General features: G+C 41.3%; 1 protein-coding gene across 5 annotated transcripts in view; it reads left to right on the top strand.

Moving 5' to 3' along the window:
- The first annotated feature begins 16,686 nt into the window (after positions 1–16,686).
- LOC121270523 (carboxypeptidase B-like) overlaps positions 16,687–27,529 on the top strand; it is a 34,677-nt gene continuing 23,834 nt past the window's right edge. For 2 of the 5 annotated variants that reach the window (XM_041175915.1, XM_041175908.1), the window contains exons 1-7: positions 16,762–17,029; positions 17,547–17,622; positions 17,713–17,837; positions 18,622–18,724; positions 23,156–23,257; positions 24,036–24,140; positions 24,241–24,351. In XM_041175915.1, coding sequence (XP_041031849.1) covers positions 16,959–17,029; positions 17,547–17,622; positions 17,713–17,837; positions 18,622–18,724; positions 23,156–23,257; positions 24,036–24,140; positions 24,241–24,351 — 693 coding nt within the window. In that variant the 5' untranslated portion in view covers positions 16,762–16,958. Of the gene's footprint in view, positions 17,030–17,546; positions 17,623–17,712; positions 17,838–18,621; positions 18,725–23,155; positions 23,258–24,035; positions 24,141–24,240; positions 24,352–27,529 lie in introns of all 5 variants that reach the window. The other 3 variants (XM_041175900.1, XM_041175893.1, XM_041175905.1) reach the window with 3 other exon arrangements.

The following is a 27,529-nucleotide window of genomic DNA, read 5'->3' as shown; positions in this document are numbered from 1 at the left end:
TCAACTTCACTTGCCAATGCCAAGGTGTAGAGAGTGTTAACTGCCTGTTCCTTGACTGCTTCCAAAAAAAAAGAGGCTTCATCAAAGAAGTTCTAACATTCTGCCAGTCTTTAATTCTAGAAAGAACTATGGGTATATTGGAAGTTTAAGAAATCGACATGTAACATCTTATCTCAAAAAATACATTTCAAGACTGTGGACTGTGTACCAGGAATAGATAAGACTCAGCTGTGTCATCGAGATCAACACTCCACAAAGCTGTAGATAGCTTTCTCAAAATGATTTTAAAGACTCCCTGTGGACTGATTCCCAAATCCCTTCTGATGCACCTTGATTTTAACAACAGGCCAATTTTCCGCAAATTAATTTTGGTGCCAGCCCATTTGTGTGCCCATATTATGACAGTGACTACACTTTGAAAATATTTTATTGGCTGTAAAGTGCCTTGTCATGTCCTAAGGTTGTGAAAGGCACAATATAAATATAAAACTCCTTAATTCCTTCCTTCCCTCCTTCCATGCTGTCATGTGTGCTATAATGATATAAAGGCACCAATTGCTCATGCGGGATTGTGCAAACAAACTGTAGGTTTGTGTATTAATTCTAGGTACATGTAAACATATATACATGGGCAGAAAGCTTGAGGACATCAGAGCTGTGTGTATGAAGTGAGGCTGGATCACATCACACGCTTCCCTTAAAGTGATGACATGCTGCTGTCCCTTAAAGGCATATTACAACACGCCCCTTTCTTTTTCAAGATACATGCCCCTCTTCCAAAGAAGGATAACTATTTATAAGACATGTTCATGTTTAGTTACCATTACATAAGAGTATAGGACGGGTGAATCTAAGTCTCTGAAGTGTAAAGGTGATCTGCTTGTACGCCCAACCTTGTGATGGGAACTTTGTCCGGAAGTGTCTTTAATTGCTCGCAGTGATCTGTGGGATTGTCATACTTGGATGTTGCTCCTGGTTGCATTTGGGATCTTGCCCTTGATGCAATAGGACTGTACGGTGGTTGAGGAGCCGGAATGGATTTGATTTATCCTCAGTTAAACCTCACCATTGCGCCTTCGTGTGTAATGATTTCATAGGAACTTGGTTCCGAACAAATCCTTGTCACCTCAGCTGGTTGCCAGGTACCTCCTGTGGGATCCTGGATGTGAACTTGTTGAACCAAACCTAAACTTGGCAATGCTGTATCCACATTTTTATTGTGTATGTTGGCCATCTTCTTTTGCAGCTTTAAAAGTTACCCTCTAGCTTCTGAGAGAGTAAAATGGGTAGGAGTAGGTAGATTCACATGCACTGGTGTGCCAAGCATGAGCTCTGCCAGTGATGGAATAGGTGTCCCTTCTGATGGAATAGGCGTCACTTAAAGGTGTCGCTCTCAGATGTAACATTGCAAAGTACAGCTCTTGTATAATCTGTCTACTTCTGAGAGTTAGGGATTTCACTGTGCGAATCATTTGTTCCACTAGGCCATTAGACAGCAGGATTTTAAGTTCCTGCCAAAGTCAATGGTGTTTAGAATGGCACACCTCTTTTTACAGGCCCTGTACCCGCCGCAATGTGACTATAAAATTCCAGCCCAGGATTAACAGCAGAAGAGCTAAAGGATCCCCCAAAGATATGGACTACATTGGAAGACTAGTGCGGAATCAGGTTAAATTTCTGTATTTGTCGACTAGAGTTCATTTCACTTTGGCAACAGCCTATAGAATCCATAGACCACTTAATCAGCAAATGCAGAGAAAAGGGTACTGTGATTTTTTGAAATGCAGACCTAGCCAGCAGAATTGGTGATCATATTCACTCCATTGGAAGAACTCTAGAAAGATCTTCTAGACAAGCACAAAGCATTTAGCAGTGACGAGCTACTCAAGGATGAATGTATGCACAAAGTGATCCTTGCAGGTCGATGAAGCTTACAGGTCCTAAGCCCAACCCTAACTGCAGGCTGACAAGTCCCCAGATCCTGATGGACTTCATCCTAGGGTCTTAAAAGAATTGGCTAGTGAGATAACTGATGCGTTGGCTTTAATTTTCCAAAATTCCCAAGGGAAGTTTGATTGGGAGATTGGAAAGATTGGAAAATAGCAAATGTAACTCCTTCATTAAAAAAGCAAGGGAGAAAGTAGGAAATTACAGGTGGGGTAACTTAACATCTGTCAGAGAGAAAAAGTTTGAAGCTGTTATGAAAGACGTTATAGCAGGGTACTTGGAAATATTCAGGGTAATCAGGCAGAGTCAACATGGTTTTGTGAAAGTGAAATCATGTTGAATCAATTTATTGGAGTTCTTTGAAGAAGTAACATATGCTGTGGATAAAGGGCGACCAGTGGATGTACTGTACTTACATTTATAGAAGGCATTTGATAAGGTGTCACATCAAAGGTTATTGAGAAAAATAAAAGTTCATGGTGTAGGGGGTAACACATTGGCATGGATACAGGAAACAGAGATGGGGCATGAATGGGGCTTTTAGTGGATTAAAAAATGAAATGTGGTGTGCAATAGGGATCAGTGCTAGGTCCTCAACTTTTTACAATTTAGAAAAGTGACTTGGATGAAGGGACCGAAGATATGGTTACCATATTTGTTGATGACACAAAGGTCATTGGGTAGGATAGTAAGATGTGAAGAGGGCACAAGGGAGGCTGTAAAGGATGTGGATAGGTTGTGAGTGGGCAAAGATCTGGCAAATGGAGTATAATGTGGGAAAGTGGGAAATTGTCCATTTTGGCAGGAAAAGTGAAAAAGAAGCATATTATCTAAAGGGTGAGAGATTGCAGAGCTCTGAGGTGCAGAGGGATCTAGAGGTCCTACTCAATGAATCGCAAAAGGCAAGTAATCAGGTACAGCAATAAATTAGGAAAGTTAATGCTAAAGGGGATAGACAAGGTAGACGTGGAGTGGATGTTTCCCCTTGTGGGGCATTCTAGAGCAGAGGCCATAGTTTTAGGCTAAGGTGTGGTAGATTTAAATCAGAGATGAGGAGAAATTACTTTTCTCAAAGGGTAGTGAATCTGTGGAATTCACTACCTCAGAGTGCAGTGGATGCCGGGACGCTGAATAAATTTAAGGATGAGATAGACAAATTTTTAATTAGTGATGGGTTGAAAGGTTATGGGGAGAGGGCGGGAAATTGGAGTTGAGGCCTAAATGAGATCAGCCATGATCGTAATGAATGGTGGGGCAGGCTCGAGGGGCTGAATTGCCTAGTCCTGCTCCTAGTTCTTATGTTCTTATGTTCTTAATAGAATGTTATCATTTATTGAGAGAGGAATTGAATACACAAGTATTCAAGTTATGCTTCAGTTATACGGGGCTTTGGTGAGATCACATCTGGAATACTGTGGACAGTATTGGTTTCCTTATTTAAGGAAGGGTGTAAATGCATTGGAAGCAGTTCAGAGATGGTTTACTAAACTGATATCTTGATTGGACAGGTTGTTTTATGGGAAAAGGTTGAACAGACTAGGCTTGTATCCACTGGTATTTAGAAAAGTAAAAGGCGACTTGATTAAAACATGTAAATCCTAGGAGCCTTGACGGTGTGGATGTGGAAAGGATGTTTCCTCTTTTGGAAAAGTCTAGAACTAGGGGCCACTGTTTAAACATAAGGGGTCACCCAGTTAGGACAGAGATGTAGAGAATTGTTTTTGGTTTTTTTTGCTGATGTCTGTCATTGTAATTCTAATTAAAAGCAAAACTACAGCTTAACTTGTGTAAAGTAATGTAACAGTGCATTATTCCCTGTGGTTGGAATCCTTCTAATCCTGCCATAAGCAGTTTACTGTGCTAAGGGCTAATTTTCAGACGTGTAGCTAGTTAAACCAAATACTGCAGAGTGTGAAACAGTTCCAGGTGAATTCAATCTGCTAATGGAAATTGGGGCCAATCTATTTACACGAGAAAAGTCCAAACTGTATCAGGGTGTTATAGACAAAACAGTAAATATTACATGTACAGGAAGTTATGAGAGGTAACGTTACCATTTTGAAAGTAAAGTTAGTTGGGATCAATTCCTTTATCCTATGCTTTCAGGTCTGAGTCTGTAGCACTTGTTTCTGCCCTGGCTCCGTATTCTGCCAAACCCGTTCTCTGCTCAGAGCCTCAGTCCAATTAGAGCCAACATAACCAATGCAAAGCACAGGTTGGCATCACCGTGGATCTCCCAACTTCTACAGGAAGACCGCAATCAGAAGTGATAATAGGCATATTATAATTAAAGTATAGCACATATGAGTCTCAGTGTCAGTTGTGGCTCACTGGTAGCACTTTTGCATCTCTGTCAGAAGATTAAGTCTCATTAAAGCGAGAGTCTGTCTGGCACTTTGGATGGTTGTAAAATGTCCCATGGTACTATTTTCAAGAAAAGTGATGCAGTTTTCCCCAGTGGCCTAGCCAATATTTATCCCTCAACCAACATCAATAAAACAGCTTGTTTTGTCATAATCACATTGCTCTTTGTGAGAGCTTGCTATGCACAAATTGTCTTCAGTGTTTCGTACATTAGAACAGTGACCATTGTGATATGTAAATGTGTCTTTAAGGGAGCATATCTTAAGCTGCTGTCAATTGCTATCACCATGACAGGATGTATTAGTCCTATGACTTGCATTCAGTCTACAGCAGCGAATGATAAAAAGTCGGACATGTATAATTAACCTCCTAGTTAACATAATTTGTATATAGTTTTATCTTCAAATGAAGAACCCATATTATTGTTTCACCAATCCTTGTTGTCTGAATAGAAGACCGTTATAATGACTACACTTCAAAAATAACTAAAGCACTGTGGGATATCCTGAGGCCATGAAAGGTGCTATAAAAATGCAAGTTCATTTTTTCTATATTTTTCACAAGTAAATCCTCCACATTTTCCAGGCCCTCATCTGGACATCATGTACTGTTGGTTGATTGGAACTTGCTAATATGAAAAATAAGTGTAAAACCTTAGTGGTTTATCAAAGATAGCTCAAACCTGAGATTAGTTTGAACCTTGTAACTATTTCATCAACTATAAGAGGCCTACTTGTAATCTTCTGTTCCCAACAAGAAGGCCACAGTCTGACATTGCAACTTAGACCAAAGGTCCTCTGTTATTGAACTCCGATGAACAAGTTCCTCTCCCATAGCACAGACTCATCCCTACAATCGAGAATGCAGCATTAGCAAAATGAAAACTCAGTCACGGCACAAACTGAAGATTTTGAAGGTGCCAAGGAAAGCAGATATACTTTGCCCTAACTGCTGCTATGTGGTGAGCATGAGGTCATCACAGACCTTTAAAAGACACTTAAGTTTCTGAGAGAAATAAACATTGGCCATTTTAGATGGGGGATAGAGGGTGGAGTTTGCATGGGAGTAATTAATTAGAGTAAGTTGTGATATGTTATGGAGAATTACGGTCTCCTGAAGCTTGCATTTGGTGTCATTGTTCATGAATTGGTTATGATTTTTCCTTCTGTTTATCTTGTCCCCTTTCTCAGGAGACATGTTGAACCTTTTTGTCTTGCACTTGTCAGGACACTTCACAAGAATACCAATTTCAGGGGAAACAACAATTTACACTGTATGAGAAGGGAATGCTGAATCACTGGCAAATTAACTCTGATTGGTAGAGGGTTGCCATGGAGAATGCACTAATTGATGATAACTGACAGTTAACTGCCAATCATTGTTTGAAATTTAAACCAGGCAGCTTGACCCTGATTGGGTTAAGGCATTGCCCTAAGGAATGAGTCAGTGAATGGCTGTCATTTATTTTGTTTAGCTGAAACAGGTGCAATAACAAAATAAGTGACGTCAATTGGTGCATTCTCCATGGCAATGCCTCTACCAATCAGAGTCCACCTGCCAACCAATAAGCACTCTCTTCTCATACTGTGTAAATTGTTGTTTTCTCCTTACATTGGTATTCTTGCAAAGTGTCCTGATACGTGCAGGACAAAAAGCTTTGACATGTCTGTTTTTTAAGTAATACTCAAATTTTGTACTTCCAAACGACTATGAGACAAAATTACTTGGCATTGGAATGGTAATGCGGGAGGTTACGCTGTCTATTGCACGGAACATGCTTGATTAACCTGATGATTGTTTTCCATCCTTCTTTGCACCCTAAGGACTTTGAAAAACTCTCCAAAAAGTATCAAACAGAGGCAGCATGGAATTACCCTTCTAGGTGAGGCCCTAATTCCAGATTTAGCTTGCAACTTCAGACTGTGTTATTAAATGTGTTTCTGTAATGCAATATGGAGCACTGCATTGTTGGATGTGTGCTGTTCAGCTGCAACATTAAATCGCGATCCAGTTTGTCATCCCAGGTGGACATAAAAATTCCTATTTCGAGAAAGAGCAATGGTGTTTTCCCCAGTGTCCCAGCTGACATTTATCCAACAAACAGCAGATTATCTGGTCTTTATCACACCGCTCTGAGGGGAGCATTGATGTGTGCAAATTGGCTGCCGTATTCAACATTTTAATGCAAGTCATTGGCTCTAAAGCACTTTGGGATGTCCTGAGGCTGTGAAAGGCATTATAGAAATGCAAGTCTTTTTTTTCTTTTCTGGAGACAAAAGGGATTGAAGGACATGCTGTGAAAATGAATATTTCGATTTGAATTATGAAACAATCTTAACATTTTTAATGGGATATGTAACAATAGCATAAAAGTTATCATTTCTTCACAAACTGTTTTGCCTGGAACTTTGCCAAAGCTGCTATGCTTTGTCACTGGACACTGAACTGTCATATCACAAATAACCTCTTGCTGCTGATTCATCCAGCTTAGCAACTTGGATCTTTGCCAGTCCTCATTTTGGAATATACGATGTGCCAACTGAATGTATTTTCCATTTTCTCATAGTCCATATGAAGTTCAGCTCATGATGTGATGTTACTACACAGATAATGGGCAGTAGCATAAGAAACATTGATATATGCAACTATTTAAACATTTTTTTTAATGTTACCTTTTTTATATTTGTTCATGAGATGTGGGCATGCTAGCAAGGCCAGCGTTTATCGCCAGTCCCTGATTGCCCATGAGATAGTGGTGGTGAGCTGTCATCTTGGACCACTGTAGTCCATGTGGTGTAGGCATGCCCACAATGCTGATAGGGAATGAGTTCTAGGATATTCACCCTGCAACAGTGAAGGATGATGTGCGAATTGGAGGAGAACTTGCAGTTGGCTCTCATGCATCTGCTGCCCTTGATATTCTAGGTGGTAGATTTTTGCAAGATGCTGTTGAAGGAGCCTTAGTGGGTTGCTGCAGTGCATCTTGTAGATCATACACACTGCTGCCAGTGTGTGCCTGTGGTGGAGGGACTGAAAGCTTCAAGTGGTGGATGGAATGGGCTTAGTCTTAATAAATGAGCCCACAGCATGTTTCCCCAATTCCTTATGTGCGATTGGTGCTTTGTGTCTTGTACAATAAATAAGCCTAAGGTATTATTTCATTACAATAACACAGCAATGGTGAGACAGATGGCAGCAAGTTTAAGTACAGGTAAGACATGGTGAACAGCCTTAGCTTGTGCTACATGGCATGAGAGGACCCTCAGCGCTTTGGTCAGATCGTAACAAAGTCGCAGTGTTGAAGAGTGTTGAAAACGTAGCATCGTGACTGCAAGAGAAAACTTTGAAGACACAGCACTGAGCTAGTGCTCAAGTAAAAAGCTGGTAAGCAGCTGGAACTCTCATGGTGAGATTGCAGCTCATAGTCTGTCAGTTCTGTGAGTGGGACAGCATATCTACAGGACCAGCGCCTGGTTAGCTCAGTTGGGGAAGGTGACCCACCAGGCTGTGGGCTGCATTGATAATGAGCGAGGGAGAGCCAGATGAAAATAAAACAAAAGTCATAAAAATTGGGCCAGAGAAGATTCCGATTATAACAAGTGGATTTGGGAGTTGCTGAGCAATGAATTGAATAAAAAGCAAAGATGCCATTATTCGATGGTGTGTTCCCACCACAACTCGTCTTCATTGACACACAAAAGCAGCTACAGCGACCTTCATCCCAGGTACTACAGAAGAAGGAAGGTCAAAGGGATATGGTCAAGATGTCCACAAAATTCCCCAGTTCGAATTGGGATGCAGCTGACCTACTATCTGAATTCAAAATGTTTAAACAACACATATGGCTTCTTGATTCAACTGCATCTGAACCAGACAAGCAAGCCATAAAAATTTGCCTAGCAATTGGAAATGGAGGTCTACACGGGCTTAACATGTCTGGATTAACAGCAGAAGAGCTAAGGGATCCCCAAAAGATATGGAGTACATTGGAAGACCGATTCAAAATCTGGTTAAATTTCCGTATTCATCGACTAGAGTTCATGTCAATTCGACAACAGCCTACAGAGCCCATAGACCACTTTGTCAGCAGACACAGTGAAAAGGGTGCATACTGTGATTTTTCAAACTCAGAACTAGCGGACAGAATTGTTGAGTTGGTGATGGCATCCACTCCCATGGAAGCATTCCAGAAAGATCAGCTAGACAAGCCCAAAACATAGAGCATCAATGAGCTGCTCAAGGATGGACTAAGTATGAAGCGATCTTCGCAGGTCAACAAAGCTTACAGGTCCTAAATGCCACCCCAATTGTTGATGCACTCACTAGAACACCCAAACCTAGCAAGACCCAGCCCAGCCTTTCAACAATTCTTCAAGGCATGTGGCAGAAAGGGCCATTGGCAGCGACAGTGCACTAGAGCAAATGCTGATGCAGCTACAAACAGCCATGCACTGATCCAAACAGAGCATAGGCAACGGGTACCTTCAAGCCATAAGAATGGCCATTCTGTATCCCATCAGAAACATGTACATGAGCTGATTGACAAACCAGAAAATGATGATGATAAGCAGGACAAGGTGAAGAGCGGAAAACACATGCTTCACACTATCAATCTTGTTGAAAATGTAGATGCCATCATTTTGTCCAAAGTGTTTGCCAAGGTTTGAATTGCCCATCCCAAGAAAGTTAGTAACTATTTGTTATTGGCCAAAGATTGACACAGGGCCAAGTGCCAACATAATACCTCTGTGAATTCTCAAAGATATGCATCCACAGACATGAAAGGCCATGGTAAAACCTACTGATACACAACTTTCAACTAACAATGGTTCACTAATTCCATGTGCAGTATCCATTATTCTGGAGTGCAAGTACAATCAATCCTCTTGGATGTTACAGATGTTCTATGTGGTGGAAACTAAACACCCACCATTGCAGGACTACCAGCATGTCATGACCTCACACCAGTAACAGTCCATGAAATCAGTCAGGCATCAAAAAGTCAGATCAGCATCAGAAACAACTCCTGTTATCTCAGTTCATGACCTAGCTTGAAATATCCAGAATGTTTAGACAAAATTGTCAGTTTCAAGGGAGCTGCAACATTACACTTGCAGGAGAATGCAAGCCTGTCAATTGATCCAACATGTAAGTGCAGCATCCACATACAAGACAAGTTGAAAATAGAGCTAAACAAAATGCAGAAAGAAAGCATCACTAGAAGAGTGCAAGATCATACAGATTGGTGCAGCTCAATCACATGTGTCACAAAGAAGTACAGGTCATTGACTCTATGTCTCAATCCACAATGTTTAAATGCAGCTTTGAAACATTGTGCTTACAAAATACCCACATTAGAGAGTTTAATCCGAGATTTACAGGTACAAATGAAGCTTCATGCCAAGTATGGTTACCAGTCACAACATCTCACGGAGAAGTCCCAAGAGCATACAACATTTTGTACTCCATTCAGACAATACTGTTTTCATTGAATTCCTTTCAGGCTATCCGTTAGCCAAAATCTCTTTCAAGATCACATGGACCACATTACCTGCACTGTGCCAGGATGCATCTGCAGCGCAGATGACATAACTGTTGTGGGAAGAACAAAGCAAGAACATGACTATAATCTGCACTCATTGATGCAAGCAGCACGTAATGAAGGATTGGTGTTCAACATTCTGAAATGTGACGTCAATATGCAGCAGATCAATTTCTTCGGTTCTATTTATTCCAGTGCTGGTATATGTCATGCTCCAAGTAAAATAGGGGATATTAGGAGAGGGGATGGCAAGGTGTTATTTTCACTGGGCTAGTATTCCAGCAACCCAGGGTAATGTTTTGGGGATCTGGGTTTGAATCCCACCATGAATTTAATGAAGAAATCTGGAATTGAAAGTCTGATGATGACCATGAAACCATTGTCGATTGTTGTAAAAACCCATCTGGTTCACTAATGTCCTTTAGGGAAGGAATCTGGTGTCCTTACCTGGTCTGGCCTACATGTTACTCCAGACCCACAGCAATGTGGCTGATTCTTAAATGCCCCCTGAACAAGGGAAATTAGGGATGGGCAATATATGCTGGCCTAGCCAGAGGCTCCCACATCCCATGAACGAATAAAAAAAATTAAGGCCATGCTAGCTCCTCAAGATAAGGATGATCTTCAAAGGTGTCTTGGTCTCTTTAAGTTCTTGTCCCCATACATTCCCAGTTTCAGTCAAACATCTTATTTGCTGTCATGAAGCTATTGGTGTATATAATATTATTGGAAAATATTTTTCTTTTAAAATAGAGGTTTAGTCTGTAGGTGTGTCTTAATTGGATTAAAGTCAGCTAGTCTGGGTACTTTGATGTGCACTAGTGTTGATATGTAAGAGAGATAGTGTGCATTTGCATTTTTTGAATAGAGCATTTAAGAAGTGGGGTGAAAACAGACACCCATCTGGCAGATACTAAGCCTTATATTTATATTACTAATAAAATTGGCAATATGAAAGGGGTTTTATTGCTAGAGAGGTTTATTTTTGAGGTTGGTGATACAATGAGAATTTAAATTCAATGGGGGTGGTAGGTATGACTTCAGCAGTGTTGTGTGTGCAGAGTAGAGGCAATATAAGATCAAAAGGCAGCTGCAAGCCTCCAACTGGCTCCACAGGAACCAAAGTGAAAAGAACCTCATTTTGAATTCATAAGGTGAAAATGCATTGCCTGGTGTCTGGTTAAGTCTATGGGTTGTTGTTGCCTTAATGGCGATTAGTCTGTGAATTTGTTAAAACTTATGATTGTAGTAATTTGAAGCCATGTATAAATACATTTTAATCCGCGTAAATTAATAAAATGTTTCATTTAGTTTAATTTGAAGCCTCAAGAACTGATGGTCTGATTCCTGAATTTAGGGTCACATCTCAAATATAACACTTAAAATTATAGGTTATGACAGTTGTTTAAAGTTTCCCTCTGGAATTTTTAAATAGCTCAGCTTTACCAACTGCATGGGTCATAACATTGCTAAGAGAATTGTTGAGAAAGGATGTGCTTTTCCTATGGCATGAAGACCACCAAACCCTCTTCGAAGCACTGAAACAGCCGTTATCAGAAGCATCAACATTGCAATTTTGCGATCCTAGGGAGACAATTACCTTGGAGATAGATGCCTCACAGAAAGGTCTGGGAGCCTACTACAAAAAGGCAAACTGATTGCATTTGCATCAAAATTTCTGTCCATAACTTGCATCAAAATTTCTGTCCATAACTCAATCCAACTACTCGACCATCAAGGGGGAAACATTGGTTTTAGTATTTGGAATCACATGCTTTCATACCTATCTGCTCAGCAAAATATTTCTGGTAGAGACTGGCCACAAATCTCTGGAGATGATTTGGTGAAAACCATTGACCAGTGCACCGCCAAGATTGCAACATCTCTCAATAAAGATTCAAGGTTACGGCTGTGGGACTCGTCACAAGCCAGGTAACTTGATGGTCACATCAGATACACTTAGCAGATTGCCTAACCCAGTGAAAACAGAAGATATATTCTTGGATCTACAAGTTCACTTCTTGACATCGAACTTGAAGATGTTCTCCAAATTGTTCTGGTACATTTTGTGCAATGCAAATACCACCAGCTACAAAAAGAAATAGTGAAAGATTCCACACTACAGAAACTGTGGAAAACCATCATGAAAGGATGGCCTGATTCAATTCAGTATGTCCATGAACAAGTGCAACCATTTTGGCCTTATCGGGATGAACACTGCATCTTCTGGAGACTCATTTTTAAAGGCAAGCAGGTCATCATACCGGAATCTTTGCAACTTGATATGCTTCAACAACTTCATCACTCACACATGGGCATAGATTAGACGAGAACACCCACAGGGGAGACGCTTTATTGGCCGTTATGAACAATGACTAATTGTCATCGTCAAATGGTGCGAGGCAAGTCAAGACCATCTGCCAAGCCAGCACAAAGCACCACTGATTCCACATGAAGTTCCTACCATCCTTGGTCCAAAATTGCATCCAACCTCTTTCATGTACATGACATTGACTTCATCATCATCAACTACTTCACCAAATACTCCATTATTTGACAATTGCACAAAATGTCAAGCACAACTGTCACACACACTCTAAGTGCTATTTTCAGCTTATTTGGAATGCCTAGAGAGACCATTACGGATAATGGTCCGCAATTTATTGGTTAGCCATTTCAGGCTATGTATGAAAAATGAAATATCGATCACACAACTTCTCCTCCTCAATATCCTAGATCTAACGGCCTAGCTGAATGAATGTTTCACAAGGTGAAATCCTTAATTCTCAAACGTAAGCAGACCAAGCAACATTGCAATGTTACATCTGAGAGCGATACCTTTAAGTGCAATTATTCCATCATTGGTAGAGCTCATGTTCGGCAGACCAGTGCATATCAATTCTTATGTATTCTACTCTCCCAGAAACTAGAGAGCAGCTTTTAAAACTGCAAGCAAAGATGACCAATGTGCATGATAGGAATGCAGGTACAGAATTGCCAAATTTAGAGTTGAGACAATAAGTTCACATCTGGGACCCCACAGAAGATACATGACAACCAGTCAAGGTAAAAAGGATTTGTTCAGAACCAAGGTTCCATGAAGTCATTATACACAAAGGCACAGTGGTGAGACATAATCATGGACAAATCAGATCCATTCCAGCTCCTCAACCACTGTTCAATCCTATTGCACCTAGAGCAAGATCACAAATGCAACCAAAGCAAGATCCAAGAATGACAATCCCACAGGTCACTGTGAACAATTAAAGACACCGCCAGACAATGTTACCATCACAAGATCTAGGCGAACTAGCAGATTACCTTTACACTTTAGAGACTCATAGATTCATGAGTTCTATGCATTTATGTAATGGTAACTAAACATGAATATATTTTCAACAGATCTACTTCTTTGAAGGAGGGAAAGTACCTTTAAAAATAAAGGATAAGGTTGTAATATGCTGTTAAGGAATATCAGCATTAAATCACTAGAAGAAAAACATGTCATGTGATTCAGCCTTAGTTTCGCTTTTGCTACAAGCAGAGTACACACACACAGCTCTGATGTCTTCAAACTTTATACCTATGGCCAGGATTTTCCGGCCACACCACCGCAGTTGATGCGGTGGCCCAACCAAAAGTCCATTGATCCCGGCAGTGGAGGGGCTGAAAAATCCCACCCTGTGTATAACTGTTCTCATGTGTTAGTCTTAATAAATGAATCCACAATGTGTTTACACAATCCCTTTTGAGCGATTGGTGCCTTGATTCTTGTACAGTAAATAAGCACAAGGTATTATATCATTATAATATTACAACAATATGTGGAATGACAATCAATTGGGCTGCTTCGTCCTTGCTTGTGATGAGCTTTTTGAGTGTTATTGAAGCTGCACTCATATAGGCGACTGGAGAATATTCTATCATACTCTCGATTTGTGACTTGTTGACGTTTGACAAGCTTTGGAAATTCAGGAGATGAATTACTCACCATAGAATTCCTAGCCTCTGACCTTCTCTTGTAGCCACTATATTGATATGACTGGTCCAATTAAGTTACTGGTCAATGATAACCCAGGATGTTGATACGGAGAGATTCAGCAATAACATTACTGTTGAATGTGCATGGGGCAATGGTTAGATTCTCTCTTGTTGGAGATGATCATTTATCTGGCATTCATGTGACACAAATGTTACATGCACTTATCAGCCCAAGCCTGAATGCTGTCCATGTCTTGCCACATGCAGGCAGGGACTGCTTCATTTTCTTAGGAGTTGTGAATGATGCTGTGCATTGTGCAATTATTATGAAACATCCCGACTTCTGACCTTACAATGGATGGAACATCATTGATGAAGCAGCTGAAAATGGTTGGGCCTAGGGCACTGCCCTGAAGATCTCCTGCAGTGATGTCCTGAGATTGAGATGGTTGGCATCCAACAACCACAAGCATCTTCGTTTGTGGTAATTATGACTCCAACTAGTGGAGAGCTTTTTTCCATGATTCCCACTGACTTAATTTTATTGGGGTTCCTTAATGCCACCCTCAGTCAAAAACAGCCTCAATGTCAAAGTCAATCACTATCACCTCACCTAATTTTTGCTTCAGTTGTTGGTTAGACTAAGCTGCTGTAAAGTTTTTTTCCTGAGCAGTTAACTGAGCAGGACATGAAGGTCATGCATTGTATCATAAGAATCATTATCATTCTGGAAAGTAGTCAGATGCTCAATTTCACATCTTATCTTAATAAAGACTCTTGCAGCAATGCAGTGACTCCGTAACGCTTAACACAGTGCACCAACATTATAAATCCCTGATAGTGGCATGTCAACTTTCTGTGTCAATGTCAAGAATGGTACCAACTGGCATTACAGAGCAGAGAGTTTGAGAGATCCCATTAGGATTACCGACTACTCGGGGGGTTTGAGAACTATGGATAACAGGAGCATTACCAACACTTGTTGACTGAATGAGGAGATTACACTAAGCAATATTACACAAACTGATTGGTCCTAATGGAAATCAAAGCTATAGAGATGTTGCAATTGTATGTGCTGCTAAGACTGAAGAGAGAAAATCAGAGAAAAGAGCCACAATTCATGCTAACTTGAACAAAGGAAAAGAGGTGTGAAGGTGATGTAGACAGAGTATTCCTCTTTCCCCTAGGTTTGATTCAGTACCAGACTGAGGAGTTAAACAATTGCTGCAAAAAATGAAATGAGTTGCCTCCAAGTTCTGGATATATGTCCACACACACTGTGCCCTGCTGTTTGTCACTAACTGGCAGCAAATTAATATTCTGTTATGATGTGGCAGATGATGTGCAATTTGGACCAAATCCACAAGGGAAACATGGTCTCACTTTCACAACGGTTTTGCAATTTGTATCTACCATGAGAAGATGTGTGCACTGAATTTGGAGGTAATGAGTCTACCAAGACCTTTAGAGGTTTTCAAAATTAAATAAAAATAGTTATTAACAAAATAAAAGATTTCAAGCACATACATAAGTCTACAATTACTTACCACTATAAAAAATCCTAACATTTCTAATTGACCTGACTCCCAGTTGCACACCCCCTTTAAGGCAACAGTCCAAAATAGATCTTAGACTTGAAATAAAACCAGCAAGTTAACACAATGCCCGCTTGACAGTGGAATTCCAAATGGCTTCCCCAACTTCAGTTACTTTACATAGCAGCTTAATGCACAAATGGCTGGAGGCTTCCTGAAGGCTGTATCACACGCTCCTGTTAGATCTTACGTGGCCCTCTCCTCACATAGCCTTTTATTCTCCTTTATATATGTTTCTTTCTTTTTAGTATTTAAATTCTATTGTTCCATATGTCTTTGAAACTGTTTCTTCCTCTTGGTGGGAGGTGGTGGTTTTGTGGTATTGTCACTGGACTGGTAATCTAGAAACCCAGGCTAATGCCCTGGGACCTGTAATCAAATCCATCATGGCAGTTTGTGGAATTTGAATTCAATAAATACCTGGAATTAAAAATCTAATGATGACCATGAAACCATTGCCAATTGTCATTTAAAAAACAAGTCTGGAAGTAAATCTGCTGTCCTCACCTGTGACTCCAGACCTACAACAATGTGGTTGACTCTTAAAGATACCCTCTGAACAAGGGCAATTAAGGATGGGCAATAAACCTTGGCCTAGCCAGTGACACCCACATCCCAATAATGAATAAAGAGTAATAAAAAAAACTTTCATGTTGCCAATATTGTCAGTAACATTTGGGAAAAATACACACTCATTAGCCTTGTTTATCTGGCTAGTTGTAAATAGACTAACATCCCTTTGAAATCCAACAATCCTTTAATTTATCTAAAAATGCAAATTCCCCTCACACCTTACATGCTAAGCCAGCATCCCTGTTTACTCATTAGCGTTTCAAGTACATTTCTACACCAAGCTTCTTTTCATGATTTCAAGCTTGCAATCTACTTGACTCCAAATGTAATTAAACCACACAGACAGAACCACCTATACTTACACACATAAACCTACTTTACAATAAACCAGAAAAATATTATGAAAATTATTATGCTTTTGTCACAAGTATTATACAAAACTTTCTGTGGTAGTGCAAGATCTCTTACAGCAAGAAGTTCCAGGCTAGTGGTGCATTTGAAAAACATTTTTCATAAGAAATGAGATAACTATTAAGCTGTTGTGGTACAGGATATTCTTGACTACATGCATTGCTGAGAACGTCACTATTCAGATAATCAACCAGAGGGAAGTTCCATTTCAGAAATACCCATATCAGAAAGCAATTGAATGTTGCCAAAGATATGAGAAGACATATTTCAGGCATGTTACTCTGCACTTGTTGCATATTCGCTGCGGCTACTGTATAGGGTATAAATGTTTCGAGTCCTCATGACCCTTCGACAGAACTCATGAGGACTCAAAACGTCAACTCTTTTCTTCTCCACCGATGCTGCCGGACCTGCTGAGTTTTTCCAGGTAATTCTGTTTTTGTTTTGGATTTCCAGCATCCGCAGTTTTTTTGTTTTTATTATTATTATTATAGGGTATAAATGTGTCTGACCTGACCGGGTGTGTCTTACAATCCAGGAAAACAATGGAAGCACTTTTATTTCTGGGTTTTGTTGCAATTATTTCAGTTGAAGCTGCAGTTGGTAAATACGCTGGGTAAGGAATGTCCCTGAATTTATAAAATTATTGTCTTTATTTTTAAATCCTCCCATAGCCTTAGCCCTTCCTATCCCTGGAACCTCCTTCAACCTAAACCCACTGATATCTCTGCACTCTTCCAATTCTTGCCTCATATGCATCCCCCATTCTCTTTGTCCTATTATTGGTAGTCATGCCTTCGGCTGTCTCAGCCCTAAGCTCTGAAATTCCCCCCTCCTCCTCCCCCCCCCCTCCCCCCCCCCCCCGCCAACCTCTTTGCCTCTCTACCTCTCTTCCCTCCTAAAGATACCCTTAAAAATGAGTTTTTTGATCAAAAGTTTGGTCAGCAGTTTTAATGTCTCCTTTGGTTCTGTGTTAATTTTTCTCTGATTATTCCTATGAAGCACCTTGGGTCATCTGATTTGTTATAGCCGCTATATAAATGTAAGTTGTTGTTTTGAGTGTGCCGGGAAAGCGACAGAGGCGTGAATTTCTACTGCACACACTAAAAATGATATATAACTTTTGTTGCAAGGGATAAAGTTCTGCGTCTGAGGCCGGAAAATGAACAGCACCTACAGTTTATAAGGCATGTGTCCCACTCTGCGGAGGTATGATTTCACGTTTGCTGTTTCACACGCCGATATTGAATTAAGTTTGATGAAATGAAACCATTAATTGTGTTATTGTTGTGCGCACAGGTTGATTTTTGGCAGCCACATTCGGTTGAGCTGGTGACCACAAACAGGAGTGTGGATTTCAGGATCGGTGCTGGTTGGGCCTCGGAAGTTCAGGCTGGACTGAACAAGATTGGATTGAAATATGAGTTAGTGTCAAATATTCACCTACACCAAGCAGAAACATTTTAGGGTTCTGGGGGTTGTTGAGTTTCTGTCCTTGGGTATAATCAGTGACCTGTCACAAATTGCGCTCAAAATTGCCCTAATTTTCTAAATGAAAATATTTTCCTCATATTTTCGCTCAAACTCATTTACATATTACCAAACATAAAATCTTCCATGACCCAATGAAATTTGGGTAGTGTTTTAGAACCGAATTGCTTATTTTATTTTTGCATTTAAAAATATTCCTTGATGTTTTTAAGAGTAGTAACCTGGTGCAGTTTAATTAATACAGCTGAAAATCGATTTATCACGAAAGAATAAGCATTTAAAAGGCGTGTCTAGTCCACGCCTGTGCGAAAGCCAATTTTAAATAGCTGGAAATAACTGAAAACTATACTGAACCATTTAGTAGTTAGGCTGGTTTGCAACAGTCACTTCCTTAGTGAATTAAGAAAAATGTTTAAAAAATTTTCATATGCACCCACTAATGCCCCGTGTCTAAAGAAAATACTGCTCAATGTTAATCGTCTCCTCAAAGGCTTGAAAACAGGAGCAATTATTAAGAACTTTTCATGCTGACTAATTTACGACCATGGCTGGCTCGCAATGCAGCATTTTTCCAATCAGCACAAAAGATGGTGGAAACTCAATTTGTGCTGGGTGTAATCTGTAAATTTGGGCGAATTGTGCAGCTAGCAAAAGCTCTTGCCCCTTTGTCTTTACAATCCAGATTTATCATATTAAAATTAATCTTACATTGCACAGCATATTAATTGAGAATGTGCAGAACCTGATGGAGAAACAATTTGACCGAAACAAGACGGATTCAACGGGCTACGACTATGAAAAGTATCATCGGTGGGATGAGGTAAAAGTATGATTCTGGCATGCAATAGAACTGAAATTCACCAAATGTAAAATCATTCTGAAGGTGTAAAATCTGATATTCGGGGGGGTTAAGAATTCCTCTGGTCACTCTGTATGGTGATATCATAAACGTGTTTTTGAAGGTTTCTTTGCTCAGTGATTATAGTGAAATTTTGAAAAGTGTTTACAATTTTGCTGGCTAATAGAACATCTACACAAATGCAGTGTTGATATACCATCACAACCAGAGGAAGTCTTGGGCTAGAAATTGGCATTTTGTTCAGGCTTAAAATGTGCACTGTGCTTGCCAATTTGATAGCCAGGTGGCCTGCATCCAAGCTATGAAGGGGTTGCTCCCAGTGTTAAATTCATGGGGATTGTATAGGTGTCCTAGAAATCTGCCCAAAATAGACATCTTGCTCCTTGGTTATTAGTGGTCTAGTGTCATTGAAGGGCGTGTGTGTGTGTGTCAATGTGTTATTTTAATGGTTATAACAGAAATCATTCCGTGAATGCAAAAGAATAAACGATTCCTCCCCCACCTCTCCAGCTCCAGAGTCCTGTGATGAGCTATTTCTATTGCCCTCCCCAAACCCACTTCTGGAACTTACCCAAGGGTCAATGTTAATGAGGCCACTAGCCTGAAGCAGATCTTGCTCATGGAGCGAAAGACCTGTGAAGGTCCAATGGCAACTCATCCCGAATAAGCTTATGAGGCCCAACGTCTTTGTTTTTTGCCTTTTCTTAGGCCTCTAGGTTCAAGCATCACTGCCTCCACAGACTTAGACCAACATCTATTCCCCTTATCTTTCAACTGGCTGAAAGAAAACTAAAAATGCTGTTTACATTTAGCTAATTAGCACCCACTATTGCAAGGGTTGACAGACTTAGAAACATAGAATGCTGCAGTACAAAAGGTCACCTTTTCACCCATTGTGCCTGTGTCAGCTCTTTGAAAGAGCTATCCAATTAGCCCCACTTCCCTGCTCTTCTCCCTGCAAAATCTTCCTTTTCAAGTATTTATCCAGCTCCTGACTGTAAGTTATTATTCTACCGCCGTTTAAGTCAGTGCATTCCAGATCATTAATAATTCATTGCACAATCTTAATCAGGTCAACATTTAAAGCATTTTTTTTTTACCAATCCAAACAGGAGCTGCTAACAACTACGTTATCAAATTATGAAATTGCACTTTTTTCTTTCATGGGATGTGGGTATCACTGCAATGGCCAGAATTTGTTGCCCATCCCCAATTGCCCTTGAACTGAGGGGCTTGCTTGGCTAGAGTTAATCATATTGTTGTGGATCTTGAGTCACACATAGGCCAGACCAGGTAAGGATGGCCCATACATATTCAACACCGTATGAGTGTGCTATAGGCCCCCAAACTGTCAGAGAGAAATAGAAGAGCAAATATGTAGGCAAATTTTGGAGAAGTGTAAAAGTAATAGGGTAGTAATAGTGGGGGATTTCAACTTCCCCAACATTAACTGGGTTAGTCATAGTGTAATAGGTTTAGAGGGAGCAAAATTCTTAAAATGCATCCAGGAGAGCTTTTTAAGCCAGTATGTAGCAGGTCCTACAAGAGAGGGGGCGGTCCTGGACTTAGTTTTAGGGAATGAAGCCGGACAAGTGGTAGAGGTATCAGTGGGGGAGCATTTTGCAGATAGTGATCATAACTCCATTAGATTCAAGGTTGTTATGGAAAAGGACAAGGATGGGCCAGAAATCAAAGTTTTAAATAGGGGGAGGGCCGATTTTAATAAGATCAGATCTGATTTGGCCAGGGTGGACTGGGAGCAGCTACTTTTAGGTAAATCTGCGTCAGAGCAGTGGGACTCATTCAAGAAGGAAATAGAGAGTGTACAGGACCTTATTGGTGGAGAAACTATTGGAAGCAATTCTGAGGAACAGAATTAATCTACAGTCGGAGAGGCAGGGATTAATCAAGGACAGTCAGCATGGTTTTGTTAAGAGGAGGTCATGTGTGACCAATCTGATTGAATTTTTCAAAGAGGTGACCAGTAAATATTCCAGTGAAGAGAAAGGGTGGGACCAACAAATCCAAGGAACCCTAGATGTCGAGGGATTTACAGGATTGGATAAAGAGAAAAAGGGAAGCTTATGGCAGATACCGGGGGCTCAAAGCATCAGAAACCCTAGAGGAGTATAGAATGTGTAGGGGAGGAACTTAAAAAGGAAATTACGAGAACAAAAAGGGGGCATGACAAAACATTGGCAGGTAAAATAAAGGAAAATCCAAAGTTATTTTACAAGTACATTAAGAGTAAGAGGATAACTAGGGAAAGAGTAGGGTCATTAAGGACCATAGTGGTAATTTGTGTGTGGAGACGGAAGACGTAGGTAGGTTTCTAAATGAATACTTTGTGTCGGTGTTCACAAGTGAGAGAGACGACGTGGGTATGAAAATCAGGCAGAAGGACTGTGATATAATTAAAGAAATTAGCATTGAAAGGGAAGAGGTTCTAGGTGGTCTGGCAGGCTTAAAAGTAGATAAATCTTTAGGCCCAGATGAAATGTATCCCAGGCTGTTGAGTGAGGCAAGAGAGGAGATAGCAGGAGCACTGGCAATAATTTTCAATACCTCTGTGGCCATAGGAAAGGTGCCAGAGGACTGGAAGACAGCCAATGTGGTAGCGTTATTCAAGAAGGGAGGAAGGGATAAACCAGGGAACTACAGGCCAGTCAGTCTAACCTCAGTGGTGGAGAAACTATTGGAAGCAATTCTGAGGAACAGAATTAATCTACACTTGGAGAGGCAGGGATTAATCAAGGACAGTCAGCATGGTTTTAAGGGGAGGTCATGTCTGACCAATTTGATTGAATTTTTCAAAGAGGTGACCAGGTGTGTAGATGAGGGCAATGCATTTGACGTTGTCTACTTGGACTTCAGCAAGGCTTTTGATAAGGTCCCGCATGGGAGACTGATAAGAAAGGTAAGAGCCCATGGGATCCAAGGCAATTTGGCAAATTGGATCCAGAATTGACTGAGTGGCAGGAAGCAGAGGGTGATGGTCAAGGGGTGTTTTTGTGACTGGATTCCTGTGTCCAGTGGGGTTCCACAGGGATCAGTATTGGGTCCCTTGCTGTTTGTGGTATATATAAACGATTTAGACTTGAATGTAGGAGGATAAGTTCGCGGATGACACGAAAGTTGGTGGGGTGATAAATAGTGAGGAGGATAGCCTTAAATTACAGGAGGATATAGACGGGCAGATCAGAGGCAAATGGAATTTAATCTGGATAAGTATGAAGTGATGCACTTGGGCAGGACAAACAAGGCACAGGAATACACAACAAAGGGTTGGACCCTGTGAAGTACTGAGGATCAGAGGGACCTTGGTGTGCATGTCCACCGGTCCCTTAAGATAGCGGGACAGGTAGATAAGGTGGTTAGGAAAGCATATGGGATACTTGCCTTTATTAGCCGAGGCATAGAATATAAGAGCAGGGAGGTTATGCTGGAACTGTATAAAACGCTGGTTAGGCCACAGTTAAGTATTGTGTGCAGTTCTGGAATCCGCATCATAGGAAGGATGTGATTGCACTAGAGAGAGTGCAGAGGAGATTAACCAGGATGTTGCCTGGGCTGGAGAGTTTTAGTTATAAGGAGAGATTGAATAGATTGGGGTTATTTTCCTTGGAGTAGGGGAGATTGAGGGGAGACATGATTGAGGTATACAAAATTATGAAGGGAACAAATAGGGTAGACAGGAAGGAATTTTTCCCCTTGGTGGAGGGATCAGTAACCAGGGGGCATAGGTTTAAGGCGAGGGGCAGGAGGCTTAGAGGAAGAATTTTTTTCACCCAGAGGGTGATGGGAATCTGAAATTCACTACCTGAAAGGGTGTTAGAGGTAGAAACCCTCATTACATTTGAGAAGTATTTGGATGTGCACTTGCGATGCCATGGCATACAATTCTGTGGGCCTAGTGCTGGAAAATGGGATTATAATAGATACTTGTTTGACCAAAGCAGACTCGATGGGCCAAAGGGCCTTTTTCTGTGCTGTAGACCTCTATGGCAGATTTTCTTCCCTAAAGGAACATTAGTGAAACAGATGGGTTTTTACAACAGTCAATTGGTCATGGTGAGTATTACTGAGTCTTTCAATTCCAAATTTTATTAATTGACCTTAAATCCCACCAGCTGTCATGGTGGGATTTGAACCTGGGTCCCCTAGGCATTAGCCTGGGCCTATGGGATACTAGTCCTGTAATATTACAACTAAACCAGCATCTTCCTGGTGAATAGCTATGGGTGAATACTTATTATATATGGAGGTGGGTATTTTCATACTGAAAATTCATGATTGGATTTGAAAAGGTACTAAAAAAATTAATAAATGCTATCAGAAATTGCAGTTATTTTGATGTTGAGGGTGTGCTCACAATCAATTTTTCTATTGTAGATTGAATCCTGGATTGCTAAAATCACTATTGAAAACCCAAAACTAGTTTCTAGGTTTAAAATTGGACACAGCTATGAGCGACGAAGCATCTATCTCCTCCGGGTAAGATGACTTATACCATACCCAAAAGCAGATCAGAGGCTAGGAATCCTGCAACATGTAACTCACCTCCTGACTCTCCAAAGCCTGTCCACCATCTACAAGACACAAGTCAGGAGTGTGATGGAATACTCCCCACTTGCCTGGATGAGTGCAGCTCTCACAACATTGAAGAAGCTTGACACCATCCTAGACAAAACAGCCCACTTGACTGGCACCACATCCACAACATACACACCCTCCACCACTGACACACAGTAGCAGCAGTGTGTACCATCTACAAGATGCACTGCAGGAATTCACCAAGGCTCCTTAGGCAGCACCTTCCAAACCCTCGACCACTACCATCTAGCAGGACAAGGGCCGCAGATAGATGGGAACACCACCACCTGGAAGTTCCCCTCCAAGTCACTCACCATCCTGACTTGGAAATATATCGCCGTTCCTTCACTGTTGCTGGGTCAAAATCCCGGAAGTCCCTCCCTAACAGCACTGTGGGTGTACCTACCCCACATGGACTGCAGCAGTTCAAGAAGGCAGCTCACCACCACCTTTTCAAGGGCAACTAGGGATGGGCAATAAATGCTGGCACAACCAGCAAAGCCCATATCCCATGAATGAATAATAAAAAAAATTAATTATGCTGAAACAGTTTCTGATCTCTCTGCCCCACCTGATACGTGTCAAGAGGCCCATGTTTTGCAGAAGCTTAATAGAGTTTGCGGTTGGACTGATGAAGTAGCTTTATGGAATGATAGTGTGTGTCAATCCCTTGTTAAAGGTTGGCAAGAGAACAGGTTTTATGAAACCTGCCATCTTCTTGGATTGTGGAATCCATGCCAGGGAGTGGATTTCTCCAGCATTTTGCCAATGGTTCGTGAAAGAGGTTAGTAATGAACATCTGTTTCACCTCTGTAATTTTTTTTTACCGAAAATTTGTATAGTAGTCAAGAAACATGCCATGTAATAAACTTATGCTTCCACAGGCTGTTAGAAATTATGGATCTGATCCTGCTATGACCACTCTTCTCAATAAACTGGATTTCCTGGTTGTTCCTGTTATCAATGTAGATGGTTATGTCTATAGCTGGGCCAGGGTAAGTGTCAGAACCTCTGTGGATGATCCAGAGTAATTCTTAAGACAGTAGTTAGTGTTACAGGATTGTGAAACAAAGGCCCTGAGCTATATGGGGTCAGAAAGCCCAAACTCAATCCATAAACATTAGGTATTTGCCATAAAACCCAAATACATAAGAACATTAGAAATAGTAGCAGGAGTAAGTCATATGGCGCCTCAAACCTGCATCACTATTCAAGAGGATCATCATTGACATCAACACCGCATTCTTCCTAATCCCATATCCGCTGATTCTCTTAGTGTCTAAAAATCAATCAGTCTCAGACTTGAAAACTGAGCATTAACTATCTTCCGGGGGGAGAAAATTCCAAAGATTCACTACCTCCTGAGTGGAGAAATTCCTCCTCTGTAGACTAGGAGCTGGTACATGCCCTACTGAGGCCTTCAGAAGGGCCGCCAACATTTATTTGAGTAAAACAACTGACCCGGGAGTAAAGGTCATTTTGATTAGATTTTTTTCAGCCTAACTCTTTGCTCCCAGCAGAGCGTCTCAGGGCAGATCCAGGTCCTCAGCATCTCAGATGCCAGTCGTCGGCCAATTCAATTCACTCCACGTGATATCAAGAAATGGCTGAAGGCACTTGACACTGTAGAGACTTTGGGCCCTGACAACATTCCAGCAATAGCACATAAGACTTGTGCTCCAGAACTTGCCGCGCCCGTAGCCAATCTGTTCCAGTACAGCTACAATTAGCACCTATCCAGCTATGTGAAAAATTGCCCAGGTATGTCCTGTACACAAAAAGCAGGACAAATCCAGCCCAGCTAATTACTGCCCTATTTGTCTTCTCTCGATCATCAGTAAAGTGATGAAAGGTGTTGTCAATAGTGCCATCTAGTGTCACTTACTTAGAAATAACCTGCTCAATGACGCTCAGTTTGGGTTCTGCCAGGGCCACTCAGCTCCTGACCTCGTTACAGCCTTGGTTCAAACATGGACTCAAAAGGTGAGGTGAGAGTGCCCTTGACATCAAGGTAGCATTGACTGAGTGTGGCAACAAGGAGCCCTAGCAAAACTGGAGTCAATGGGAAAAGTCTGCCCTGGCTGGATTCATACCTAGTACAAAGATGGTTGTGGTTATTGGAGGCCAATCATCTCAGCCCCAGGCATCCCTGCAGGAGTTCTTCAGGGTAGTGTCCTAGGCCCAAACATCTTCAGCTGCTTCATCAATGACTTTTCTTCAGGTCAGAAGTGATGTTTGCACAATGTTCAGCTCCATTCATGGCTCCTCAGATATTGAAGCAGTCCATGTCCATATACAGCAAGAACTGGATAACATTCAGGCTGACAATTCCAAGTAACATTCACGCCACACAAGTGCCAGGCAATGACCATCTCCAACAAGAGAGACTCTAATCATCTCCACTTGACATTCAATGGCATAACCATTGCTGAATCCCTCACTACCAACATCCATTGACCAGAAGCTGTACTGGACTAGCCATATAAAACCTGTGACTACAAAAACAGCTCAGAGGCTAGGAATCCTGTGGCAAGTAATTCACCGTCTGATTCCCCAAAACCTGTCCACTATCTACAAGGTACAAGTCAGGAGTATGATGGAATACTCTCCACTTGCCTGGATGAGTGCAGCTCCAACAACACTCAAGAAGCTCAAAACCATCCTGGACAAAGCAGCCCACTGTCATACAATCCACCACCTTACACATTCACTCCCCCCATCACCAGTGCACAGTGGCAGCAAAGTGTACAATCTGCAAGATGCACTGCTGCAACTCACCAAGGCTCCTTCGACAGCACCTTCCAAACCCAGACCTCTACCACCTAGAACAGCAAGGACAACAGATGCATGGGAACACCATTACCTGCAAGTTCCCCTCCAAGCCACACACCATCCTGACTTGGAACTGAATTCATTGTTATTTCGCTGTTGCTGGGTCAAAATTCTGAAACTTCCTCCCTAACGTCACTGTGGGTGTACCCTTGCAGGAGTTTCTCTTTTCCCTCAGAGACCCTCCCCACACTCAAGTTCGTGACACCAGATTCACAAATGTATGGCTTGAACAGAATGACCAGCAAGACAAGTTTCTCCTGATAATTCACAATCGCTTTGTTGAATCACGCACAACCCCACTGTACAAAACTCCAGAATTTAGAACAACCTTGTCCCCAGTACCCAACACGAAGTCACCAGAGCTTAAACTTAGAAAAATACTAACACAACACAAATTCCCCACAACTCGGTTTAAACCTACAAAAACACAAGCAAAACACCACATCTTGTCCTGAAGCCTTAAGAAAAAAAACCATTAGACCAATATCACCAAGATATGGCTGAAACAAGTTACATTACCGGCAAAAGAAGACACCAAGTTTTCACCCAAAACCTTCACAAAACCCTCAGACCGATATCACTATGATTTGGCTGAAACTTACAATCCCCAACACGGCTGGTGTTGACTGTAGGGCCTGAGTAAAGGTGACCAAACTTGACACTTCTTCTGACTGCAGCCCAAAATCTTCAGGCCAATATCACCATGAGATAGCTGAAAACACTTACAATCCCCAATGCAGCTGGCCTGGCCGGTGTTGAATGTGGGCCTGAGTCAAGGTGGCCGGCCCTGACCCTCCTTCCAACTGCTGCCCAGATACTCAGAAGTGCTCCTTTTTTATATTAATTGAACTCAGACATGTCAAAAAATATTTCCTGTCTTTCCAATGTCCATTTAGTTGATTCCATACAAAGTCCAGTCAAATGCCATCAGCTCCTACCGGTTGAAACAATGCAGGATTTTCCATGGAAGATATATGCAGACAAACGTTATCAGTTCTCATTGTTTGAGCAATTCTCCTGCTGTTTGAAGTGACACAGTAACATCATCCTGGTTCCAAAGTTACTGAGGGTTTGAATGACCCTATTTCCAGTACTATTGTCTGTGGTGCAGACCTTAGTTGCATAATTCCTTGAGTGTATTGTATTGATGATATATCCTTTGTGCCATTGTACTGAGAACCAGACTTCTTGATTGCATTAGTCAGTGACATGTAATGGCATTTCCTGTGTATCATTAACTAACTGACAATGTCCAAACCCTTTTGATGAGTCACTGTTTTTTAACTAAATGTCTGAATTAACCCCTTTCTGCCCAGCCCTGCACTGCTGACTGCAGCTTAG

This window comes from Carcharodon carcharias, chromosome 2 (genome assembly GCF_017639515.1).
Source record: "Carcharodon carcharias isolate sCarCar2 chromosome 2, sCarCar2.pri, whole genome shotgun sequence".
NCBI lineage: Eukaryota > Metazoa > Chordata > Chondrichthyes > Lamniformes > Lamnidae > Carcharodon > Carcharodon carcharias.
The sequence above is the reverse complement of the archived record's forward strand: the minus strand, read 5'-3'. Positions and strand labels throughout refer to the sequence as shown.